This window comes from Ctenocephalides felis, unplaced genomic scaffold (assembly GCF_003426905.1).
Source record: "Ctenocephalides felis isolate EL2017-DRISC unplaced genomic scaffold, ASM342690v1 CF-g0.4_SCAFFOLD_01492, whole genome shotgun sequence".
Taxonomy (NCBI): Eukaryota; Metazoa; Arthropoda; class Insecta; order Siphonaptera; family Pulicidae; genus Ctenocephalides; species Ctenocephalides felis.
In genome coordinates, this window is record NW_020537646.1 from 41,399,093 (window position 1) to 41,411,470 (window position 12,378).

Here is a 12,378-nt window from a genome sequence, read left to right on the forward strand (position 1 = left end):
TCATATGGCTTTTGAATTTTTTAAATCGATTCAGCCGTTTACACACACAACACACTTTTTCCAAATTTGGTCTTATTCTATTGAGAATGGCTTGAAATGTCGAGAAAACATAAAATTAGCAAATCGAATTTTTGTACGAAAACATAGGCTTCTTCTTCGGGTGGTTTAAAAAAAAGTCTTTATTATACTAGCAAATGTTTCGAGTCTTGGTTTGGTCCATCTTCACCGCTATATTGAATTACAAGACTAAAAGTTCTATAAATATATAAAACTTATAAAATTAACAATTATATAATTATAAATGTGAATAATAACATAAGTCTAAGCAACATATATATTGCTAAAGTATAAAAAGTATATAGTGCCTGACTGCATACCAACCATGTGGCTTTTGACAGTATTCAGTACACTTTTTAGTATTTATACTTGTTTATCTATGATTCAGTACGATTTTGTATGAGAACTAGAATGTAACGTAGCCTTGCCATAACATTGGTCTATTTTACGGCAGAATCGGCTCATTAATAACCTCATTTTAAACAAGATATGTTAGGCGTAATTACTAAGGGAAAGTCCCTGGATACAAAATCATATTTATATCATTAAGTTATGATATTTATAGCAAGTTTGTCTTGCTACTGCCGTCTCAGGTTCGTCGTGCTTTCTAACGTGTTTGACTTCCTTGTTCCCTCGCAGGCTTATTTCCTGCACCGTGAATGATGCTATGCTAAACGTCAGAGCAGCGGTCGGTATTTCGAAGCAGGTTCAAAGAAGTCTATGGTGTGTCGACAGAACATCTCATTTTTGATCGAGCCCAGCATTATCAGATCGTCAACCTTTATGTGTGGTGTTGGGACGATTTGTAGTGCTGCCTCGCTCACCTGATTTATTTCATTTTCCTCCATAGCTTATTGGATCTATTCATGTTTTATGAAATAATATTTATTCAACTGGTGCGAAAATTATCAAATGTTTGCTTTTGAGATCCAAACCCAGACAAACTTTGCTTAAAAAGTCAATACCTAATAAGGCGTTGTTCCTTCTTGCTTCCAGAACTACCATAACCTGTATTCGCACGATCGTTGTTGTGAGAAAAACTTTCCTTTCCTTTTTCCTTCTTTGTGTTTTATTGCAGAAGGTGTACACAGCCTTGTCCTTGGTGATGGAGCATTTGCTCTTGTTCACACCAGAATCGTAATAAGAGAATGTAGATTTCTCTAGTACTACTAGAGATTTTAGTATTCTTTTGTTTTTCGAAACTTGTTGATTTGCGAAGTGTGTGCGGTATTCTATTGTGGAATGCCCCGTTTTTCCGAAGAACGAGCAGTTGTTCTTTTTCCTCATCTTGTTTCTGCTATTCTTCATCGCCTCGCTTAAATTTGCTTCAACATCGCGGGCTTTTAGTAAAAATTCTGCAAAAGGCATTGCCTCTGCACGCGAAACGCGCCCGCAATTTTTTATATCCAATAGTCCGTAAATCATGCCAATCTGCAAGTTTAGAAGCAACTTATACGAACGTTGCGCAAATAATGCTTGTTTGTGACACACAAACAAATCACGTGATCTTGTCCTGATGTGTCGCAAATAATTCTATATATAAATTAGCGCTGGTTTGTTCGGTGTGAAAGATGTTTTTATAAGGTAGATAACTTCATCAAAAGTTCTGACATCGGAGGTAACCCCACTGTCACCACATCGAGAGTACTTCCTCAATTATCAATGGCATTCCCCTTAAGGGCGTTTTCGAGATATTCTCTATAATCTATATCCTTGCGCGGCGCTATTGTGGTTGAAAACTTTTGGAATCGTTACGGATTTCTTGAACTGCAAAACCTCGCTATTAGTTGGCAATACTTCCTTAAGTTGTTTCCATTCGTCTATTCGCCCTTGTTCCCCAGCCTTTCCAGCATTTCTTCTGACATGTTGATTGCCATTTTGATCCTGGCCAATCGATTGGGCGCAAGTTTTAAGGAATACTTATCGATTGCTCCACGTTTTTTGGAAAACAATTCAATACTTCGTTGATAAATTATATTTTAATGTGGGTTCCAGGGTAATCAAAGTGACTTTACATATATCTGCGTATTTAAAGAAGTATGCCCAAATTGATATAGTTTCCAAAATCGATTTTTGGAAAACCGATCAAGCCTTAAAAACGTTATGAACTACAAATAATATTCAATGATTCGCAGATTTAACATAAATGCTAGTATTGATCTTAATGCATCATTTAAAGAAATTTGCAATATTTATCAATATTTTTATTTAAATCAATTTATATTATTTTTCACTAACCGTAGATTTTCTTGCAATGCTTTTCAATAGCGGCGACGCAGCTTGCACAAGTCATACCCGATATGTGCAAATTGCATTTTTGGTTATTTTTATTACTTTTATCTTTTATACCATCGAAAACCGACGATATACTAGTTTCAGAAGGCAATGATTTCAAAGGCATCGTTTGCGATGGATCTAAAAATAAATATAAGTATTGGTATTATTTTATTTATTTTTTGAACAAAATTTTAACAAACAAGAATATATCAAACCTTTTTTTAAAGATGAAAATGGTCTGCCATTTATCAATTTTACACTGGCTTCAAAACCCATATCATTTATACTTTCGGAAATTTCATTTGCCGATATAAATTTTTCATTAAACACAACTGTAGCTATTTTTTGTTCTAAACTCACTTTTATGCTACAGACACCTGTCTTTTCTGATATCATACCTGAAAAATTACATTAAAAATAATATAATAGCAATGCGAAATAACGATCGATTAAAACAAACGCAATAACTAACTTTCAATAGTCTTAACACAACTTTGGCAGGTCATGCCCTGAACTTCTATAATACTTTCGGCTTCATTTTGTTGCTTATCACGATCTCTCTCATCGCCTATGAGTAAAAGATCTTGTGTCAGATCAATATTGATATTAGAATAATTTTCATTCATCCCTGATGCGTTAGTTTTAACTCCAGAAACAGAGGATTGGACGTTAATTAGTTCAGATATAGAATCGGTAACTGCTTCTGCAGGTCCAGGAGTTGGAATCCTTGCTTGAAAACCGATATCTTCTAAAGCTTTACATAAAGTCCTTGGTTCTATAATTGCCGGATCGTATGTGAATAATCCTGCACGTTCTTGTAATAAAACCTGCATTTGTAAAATTAACAATATTAATATCAACAAAATGCAACATTTGAAATCAGATCAACTGCTGTTCTCTAGAATCATGTGTGATGAAGGTAGTAAATAGATAACATTTTCATTCAAAGATTCTAAAGAAATGTGAAAATGTTAAAATTTTCATATTAAACGAGCGCAGTCAGATTCTATAACAGTAACATTAGTTAAACTGAATGGTTGTTCACAACTGATACATTTGTTCTATAAAATAACAACTATTAACTTACTTCTACACTCGTTGCGCTAATGCTTTGTTTACTTATACAAATCACTTTTACAGAAATAACATTTTTGTAAAGTTTTAAAACCATTTTAGTATTCACCTTGTATGCATTTATCCTGTATTTTTAATATCTAAGTCATTTATATTTTATATTTTCTTGCATATAATCAGTAGTTGCAATAATAAACCTAGTTGGTATTGGTATTTTGCCTTGAGGCAAGTTACATGAACTTCCCGATATGTGTAAATAATCGACTTAATCAATAAAATAATTTATGAGTGATTAAAGTATGAAACACGTTAACTCCGAATATTTTCTAAGAGCAAATTTTCAAAAATAAACAATTTTTATAATTGAACCAGTTTCCGTAGAACTTTAATGCTTTAGTATGTTCATTAAGACCAAGTACTCTATCGTTATACCAAGTAAATCGTCTAATTTCAATTTTAACAAACGTCAAAAAAACTACTCATTTTCTCAAACTTTGATGAATTTTTAAAATTAAACTACATGTCGTAAGGCCGCAATATTTCAGTAAGTTCTATAAGACCATGATGTATATCACCACAAAAAGTTCCATAAAAATTGGCTTAATTTTTTTTTCAACAGTTAATTACAAGGAAACGGCTCGGTAGATTTTCACCTAAAACTAATCAGTATCATTCCTAACTAATATCTTTCGAACAGTTTTTGATTTTTCAAAATCAATACGGTAGTATGAGCTTAACTGTGGACGAAACGTTTAACACTTTTTTCCAAATGGCAAAGAAACGGCTTGGCAGATCGTCGCACAACGATAGTCCTCATCGAGATACATCAAATGGCTTTTAAATTTCTGAAATCGGTACAGACGTTTTTAAGAAAACGTCGATTAAAGGTCTAATTTTGACAAATGCCAAAAAAACGAAAACAATTTTTGCAAACTTTGACGTAATATTTCAGTATGATCTAGAAGACTATGGTATCTATCGTCAAAAAAATAATAAAAATCGTCGAAAAATTTTTTTTTAACACTTTATTACTATGATTCAGAATTGCGGGCTAAAACGTGGACGGCCGATCGTAGCGCAAAACTGACACGATAGTCCTCATAGAGATACATCGAATGGCTTTTAAATTTTTGTAATCAGTCCAGCCGTTTTCGAGAAAACGTCGAATTACGGCAAAAAATCTGTTCGCATACACATACATACTCACACACAAACTCATACACACACACATCCTTTTTCCAAATTTGGTCTCAATCGATTCAGAATGGCTTGAAACGTCGAGAAAACATAAAATTAGCGAATCGGATTTTTTGATGAAAACAAACTTCTCCTTCGGGAAGTTTGCAAGTTCATAATTATCTAATAGCTGCTGAAAACTACCCTAACTTGTTGGGAATAAATAAAATTAGATACACAAAAAATATTACAAAGAATTTTGTACGCTGTACTGACTTTTTATTATTTTGCTTTTAATATTTTTATTTTATTTTTAATATAAGAAAACATTTGCAATTGCGACGGATTTATTTATATTTTTTAAACTGTACGTGTACCTGAGTGAAGTCACTCATTTTCTGAAATCGATAAAGTTCGTTTTTCTCGTGATTGCGTATAAATATAAATAAATAGTGAATATTATATAAAATCAAAGATCTTTGAGACCATGAGAAAAAATTGTTACGTGTATTGCAAAGAACTGTGTTTAATAGACAATATATCCTAATCAGCCAAAAATATTAGTTATTAAATTAAATAAAATTGTTCTCACCTCTACATCAAGCACACCTGGTCGTTCAAAAAGATTACCCTTAATGCTTCGCACACAACTTTCACATTTCATTCCTTCGACAGACAGACGAACAGTCGCTCGCAAAGGTTGAGTTGGTGGAATCTTCACTAAGTCATCCGACGAGGGAGTCTGAAATTATTATATAAATATTTAATTTGTATAAAACATTTTGGTATTTCGACAAAATTTAAACCAAATCAGATTCATAGTTTTGCATAGATCACTTGCTCATGGTTTTTAGGAAAGCAGTAACTACTTCCACGACGTCCGTTAAAAATTGGCTTAAAAACTTTGGATATTTATAAGTAACACTATGGTACCGAAAGTAAGAAGTGCTATCACGAGACAAAAATATAAAGACATTTTAGTTGAAATTCTTCAATTGTTCGTCTTAAGCTTCGTCTTTCGTCTAAGGCTTCGTTATGGCCGAGATCCAAAACTATCTAGATTGCTTTTATCAACCTTTAAATCAATTTTTAAATTCTCCAATTCGTACAATGTTCTTGCTTACGAGGAGAACCTCTCTACTAGGATCCTACTCTTTTAGGATTTTGATGAAATTTCGCATGGTGAGAGTTGATAGTCAAGCTGAATCCCCTAAAATATTATAGACCTATGAGAAGTCGTTTAATTAAAAAAAAAATAAGTTGCGAAAAATGCGCTACGCTCTTATCTGCCCGCAAAACGTCCTCTGTTGGTATGTCTAGATAGCCGAGCCGAGTTCTTTTTAGCTTTCGGTTATGATTTATTTGTGAATTATAATGACTGATCATATAATTAATACATCCATTTTCTTGTAAAAAAATAAGTTATAATAGATGCATTTGATTTGTGTATTTGGTTGTGAAGATCACCATGCTCAGTTTCATCAAAATTCCTGAAGAGTAAACCTAATGTCTCTCTCCTTGTCAGGCTTAACTATGACATTTTTTCCCGGTATATTTTTATCGGAAAGGCCATAAAGTTTTGATGTTGCTATACAATATACCAAACTATCTGTCATGTCATTCATACACTAACGAATTTGTGTAACCCGTATGCTCGAATAGATCGTGTATTGGACATTTTAGGTCAATAAAACAGGTTTAAAGTTTTTGCATCGTGAAATGATTCTATTAACGATGTACTAGGTTCAATTTAAATATATCTTGTTCCTACTTTTTATTTGTTGCATTTTGTTCTTCATCAAATAAATTGTTTTAATGTGATTTTCACGAATTTACACTACTGAATGATTACGCAAACTCAGAAATAGCTTTTGAAACGTTTATATACAGTATTTTTTAGAATATATATATATATATATATATATATATATATATATATTAAATTTTAAATATGTACAATTTTTTAGATTTTTACACACACTTTATTTAATAATTACAGACCATGGTATGCCTCATCTTCAGTGTAATTTGAAAACAGTAAAAATTATATACTTATACATCATTTAATATTTTATTTAAATTATATTCAATTTTTGAAAACAAAAAACACCAACTGTCTCTTACAATGCTTGACACAGTACTAAATATGTGAGTTTAGTTAGATATGGTATAGATAATTGTTAATTTATTTATTCTTACTTCGCTCAGAGCAAACTATTCTTTTATGATTCCACCAAACAGACCAAAATCTTTTTTTAATGACTATCAGATTTTGATGTTTGAGCTGTTTCACTAGCCTGCTTTTCAATATTTTCAGTTTTTCCACTTGATATTATTGTATATACATAATTTATTTTCATCAAAGTTAGAAGTCGTTCCAAAAATGGATTATTTTCATTATGTTTTTTTAGCAAATCGCAGCTTCTAATGCATTGTGTTAAACACGTCTCTATCAATTCCCAATTTATTATTAGAAACTCATCTATTGAGTTTTTAAACATGACCAAATTGCTTTAGATGACACATAGCACTTTGAGGTCGTAATCGACTTCAACTGGATGGCAAAGAGCGTTTTTCATCTTTGAATGAAAAATCACCAGAATGATATTTAGAAACCAATTTTGACACATATATTTTTTTAATGTTTTTTTGCAACAAACAGCACGCAATGCCTTAAGCGCTTAAGTTAAGATGCGTTTTTTCATCTTGGGGTGATAAAGCACCACAATGACATTTGCGAACCAATTTTGACACAGCTATTTTTTAAGGCTTCACCACAACAAACAGCACATTATCTTGTGTGAGCTTAATATGCGTTTTTTCCACTTTCAAAAAAATTAATATGTCGAACTTTTTTAAACTTTTCAAAAATTTGTAAAATAATATTTTTATTTCAATTTTTTTCAGATATCAAAAATATTCGCATTTTTTTAAATATTCAAAAAAAGTTATTTCTTAATTTTGAAAATTCGAATTAATACTTCTTTTTCACTACAGTGAAACCTACCAGTATAGTCATGTTCCATAATAATAACAATAAATTAACATTAGTAGAATGTACTTTGTGAAACTTGAAACGCTACCATTGTTATTGGAACATATAAAATTGAGTTTGTTTCAAACGTTTGTAACTGGATCGTTTATCTTGTTAAACTGGATATATAGGCACGACAAACAAAAGCTAGTTGAAAGTAGCATTTTGCCTTAAGAAAGGTTGCAAAAACTTCCCGATAGATGCAATAATTGACTTATTCAACCGAAATTGAGATTTATATATTTAGATAAAATTTTGAACTGTTTATTTCGGAAATAAAATTTTCGCTTTCACTTAAATCTAAACATTAGTATTTCCAATTCATATCTCCCAAAAACAATTAAACTTCACGCCATATTAAATTTCATGAAAAACGTCAAATCATTTTTTTAACCCTCCGTCGGTCGGCGTGGTCTGGCCAGACTTTTTTCGACTTCAATTAAAAAAAAATACTTCTAGTAATCCTATCGACTTGAAATTTCTTGATTTTTCCTAAAATTTCATTAGCTGTCGATCAATGAAAAAATCAGGACGAAAAAATGTACAGAAGGATAATTATAAGGATATTAACTTTTTTATACTTCAAACGGTCGGAAAGGTCTGTCTAGACCACCCATACATTTTGTATAAAATATAAGATTTTTGATATATGTAAACCAGTATTTTATCTTTTTATGGTATTTTCTATTCAAACTGCGTTGTATATATTCTTTGCTATGTGTTGTAACATGAATGTTAGTATTTTCATGACTAGAGTTCCTTGAAAACCTACCAAACTTATTGGTAATCGCAAACTCTGAAATCGGATGAGTAATGCACACATTATCAACAATTTTTCTACCCGTACTGCGTTCGAAATTTTTTTTGGCAAACCTGTAGTGAAATTATATTTTCACTTTGAATTTTACAGCTCATTCCAAAGGCGACGCACTTCATTTCGTTTTCATTTGAATTTCACATTCATTTCAAAGGTGCCGAAAAAGAATAAATATTGTTTTTCATGGATATAAAACAGAAAAATTAACAAAAAAGCAACGATTTTTTTATATTTCTTGATTTTTTTTATATAATATAATATGTAATATTTTTATTATAAGCAAGCTCAACACATGCAAAAGACGGTAAGAAAAAGAAAAATCAAAACTATAAATATTTACTACTAATAATCGTTAATATATAAGACACCAAAAACTCATATATCACATATAAATGAATGTAAAATGAATGGTGGTCCAGCCAGACCTTTCCGACCGTTCGAAGGTGAAAAAATATCCGACCGACGGAAGGTTAAGAAACTTAATACACTGTTTTTTCAAACCATCTTCTGTAAGAAATTACTAGCACGATTAATTACATATATCATGTACATAATAATTGATATTACTTTATCAAGTATATTAATAGCATGGCGCTGTGGACCACAATTTTATTTTTGATTGTACAACAATGCTTAGAAACGAAAATTTCTGGATTATTTTTTAATTACAGGGGTATTACAAAACGCAACATTTTATCATAAGAGATGCTTGCAATTATGTTTGGAAGTGTATCTATATATTACACGTATATGAAAGGGAGTTTCCACAAATTCTTACCCTGACGGTTTTTAAATGCGCTGATTACGAATCCGTTGTCAAACTTGCAATATTCAAAATAGTTGACATGAAATGAGGGTTAGAAATAGAAAAAACAGAATTCAATAATAATGTTCATTTAATGTCTGAAAAGAAACAATAAAGTTGAAATCATAAAATTTTTGAAAAAAGCATTTTACAATAATTAAGCACAGATTGTTAGCACAAGTGGCGCTCGTGAAGTCATATCGACGCACTTCAACTGGGAAGGGTCTGTCGCAGTTATAGCACTCATTGAGTTTTTTCTTGTCAGCCTTGCCGGCATCAATTTATTGCAAATCATTGAAAGTCTTCCGAAAACTTTCTTTTTTCCTTTTTTCAGAGCTGATTGTGAAGTACTGGCTTTCTTGTAAATTTTCGCTGGTACTTCGATTTTTGACGCTGTGCTGCTTCTGCCGTGACCTCTCTGTTTTCAGGGATGTAATGATGCATTGAAAAGACGATCTGCTAACGTTGGCAGCAGCAGAAGCAACACGCTCCGAAATTTCATTTATTTTCACTTCCTTCATAGCAATAAACTATTTTTTATAATTTATCTATTTTTTGGGAGTTTTTCATTTTAATTCTAAATTTTATTGTTTAAAATAAAAAATGTCGAAAATAATATAAAATTTTAGAATTTATTCGGCACGAATTATGGCTTTCAAACGGCCGGAAAGCCACCGCAAGTTGCACGAAAGTGGCTCTGGGGTATTTTGGCCCATTCCTGGCGAGGCGCCTAGTAGAGGTGATCGACAATTTGGTATTTTTTAGTGCAAACCTTACTTTTCAAAATGCCCCAGGCACAAAAGTCTAACGGATTTAGTTTCAGAGATTTTGGTGGCCATTGTTCGATGGACATGAAGCGAAAACCTCTTTTTTAAGCCATTTTCGCTTGACGCGTGCTGAGTTTGATGGTGCTGAGTCCTGTTGGAATGTCCATGGTCTGCGACCGAAATGTTTGTCTACTCAGGACTTCAATACTGCCTTTAAGAAATGTTTCCGATAAATTCGGCAATTGTTTTGATCCCACGGTCGATGAATACGAGCGGAGTGTCACCATTGGCGGTTACGATGGTTCTCATCATTACCGTGGGCGGCGCTTGAGTTCTGGTGGTCAATCGAAGGTGTAAATTTTTAGCTGACCTCTTTGTCAAGTAAACCCTATCATGTTGCCTGTTCACAAACTACTTAGTTTGGAATGACTTCTCATCGTAGAAAACCAAATTCGGTAACTAGCCACTTTCGTATAAGCGAACCAACTCCTTGGCTCTTTCCCGTCTAACTTTATTCTGTGCATCTATGAACTCTTGCATTTTTTGGAACTTCAATGGCTCTAGTCCAAGCTCATTTTTCAATATGTGTTGCATCCGTTCTCGCGATATGTTAAGCTCACGAGCCATTTCTTTACCACTGCGATGCGAATTTCGATCAATTTTTACCTTCACTTTTCGGATAATTTCTGGTGCTTCTGGTGTTTTTTTGTCCACTTTTTGGACGCGGTGCAATACTGAGTATACATGTTTTATGTAATAACGATTACGAAATATGATACGAGAAACAAAATATTTGTTCGCATTTAAATGCTGGAGGGCTCTAACGATAGCCACTTGTGGTTTTCCAGCCAAATATAAAGCAATCACACTATCTCGCTTGACTTCCATCAAGAATTTTTTTTCTGAATGCAATAGATCAAAATGCTTTTTTACGCTAATAAACAACTAAATGAACAATCACTGAAATAAATCTGTCAACAGTCTGATTTGCGGTATAGAAATGATAGCAGTCTGAAGTTGGTTGCAATACATATCAGCCACCCTGTATATATATATATATATATATATAAATATATATATATATATATATATGTTAAAGAACTTACTCATATATATATATATATATATATATATATATATATATATATATGAGTGAGTTCTTGAGGGCGATACATCAAACAAAGAAAAGCCAAAGATTTATAAAATAATCTTTATTTCCAAACGTTTCGACATTCAATTTAATGTCATCATCAGTGGATATTACGTTGGTTAGTTACATATAGAGAAGTGTACACAGCACTAGAGATTTGGCACTAACATTTATACAACTAACTTGTCAGCACGGAATTTATAGATAAAATGTGAGAGCTTATAAATTCGAAGATGACTTTTATATATGTTTACATAAAAAGTAATAAACAAAACTTGATCAAGCGGAGTTATCATTACGCAAAATGACACAAATGTATACACTCAGAAACCTTTGAAACGTAAAGAAATGCAAAAATTTTCAATTTCGATTTTTGGGCGATTACAATAAGTTACACTACAGGAAATTAATAACTATAATTGTGTAGATTAAAGCGCCCAAAATCGTGCTTATATGCTGTGTATTGCATTAAAGCGCGACCCATTATATAATTTTAATAAATTTTTATAATTGAAAATACAGGGGAAAGTCCTGTAACGCCGGACGGCACCAAGCACCGGACACTCTATTTAACACGTATTATTTAAACGAGTATAAATCTTTTCATTTCAAAATACAAATGAAAGGGGCACTAGGGCACACAGGTACAGGATAACGCGCCAAGCCTCGCCTGTGACGCACACGGCCACGGTGAGAGCAACCCTTTCCTGTTTTAGGCGCAAAATCACGGCGTCACCTAATGAAAGTAATTCTAGCATATTTGTGGATTTACATTTGAGTGGTATGCAAAGATAAAAGTTGTACTTGATTGTTATCCGTAAAATGGTAGAATATTATTATATATTATATATATATATATATATATATATATATATATATGAGTGAGTTCTTGAGGGCGATACATCAAACAAAGAAAAGCCAAAGATTTATAAAATAATCTTTATTTCCAAACGTTTCGACATTCAATTTAATGTCATCATCAGTGGATATTACGTTGGTTAGTTACATATAGAGAAGTGTACACAGCACTAGAGATTTGGCACTAACATTTATACAACTAACTTGTCAGCACTATGCATTTTTTATATAATTTTTTTGTATGATGTAAACAGAAAAATGATAGTTTTATTGAACAAAAATGTAAGTAGAATTATGTAATTTCTGCCACGACTTCTGTACTTTGCTAGTACCGAGGCATGTATCTGCATATGTAGGCTAGGA

General features: G+C 32.3%; 1 protein-coding gene across 3 annotated transcripts in view; it reads right to left on the reverse strand.

Annotated features, from left to right (window-relative positions):
- LOC113369762 (copper-transporting ATPase 1) overlaps positions 1-12,378 on the reverse strand; it is a 142,759-nt gene that overhangs the window by 40,308 nt on the left and 90,073 nt on the right. For all 3 annotated transcript variants that reach the window (XM_026610329.1, XM_026610331.1, XM_026610330.1), the window contains 4 exons: positions 5,177-5,326; positions 2,807-3,161; positions 2,550-2,732; positions 2,296-2,472 (listed from right to left, as the gene is read on the reverse strand). In XM_026610329.1, coding sequence (XP_026466114.1) covers positions 2,296-2,472; positions 2,550-2,732; positions 2,807-3,161; positions 5,177-5,326 — 865 coding nt within the window. The remainder of the gene's footprint in view (positions 1-2,295; positions 2,473-2,549; positions 2,733-2,806; positions 3,162-5,176; positions 5,327-12,378) is intronic.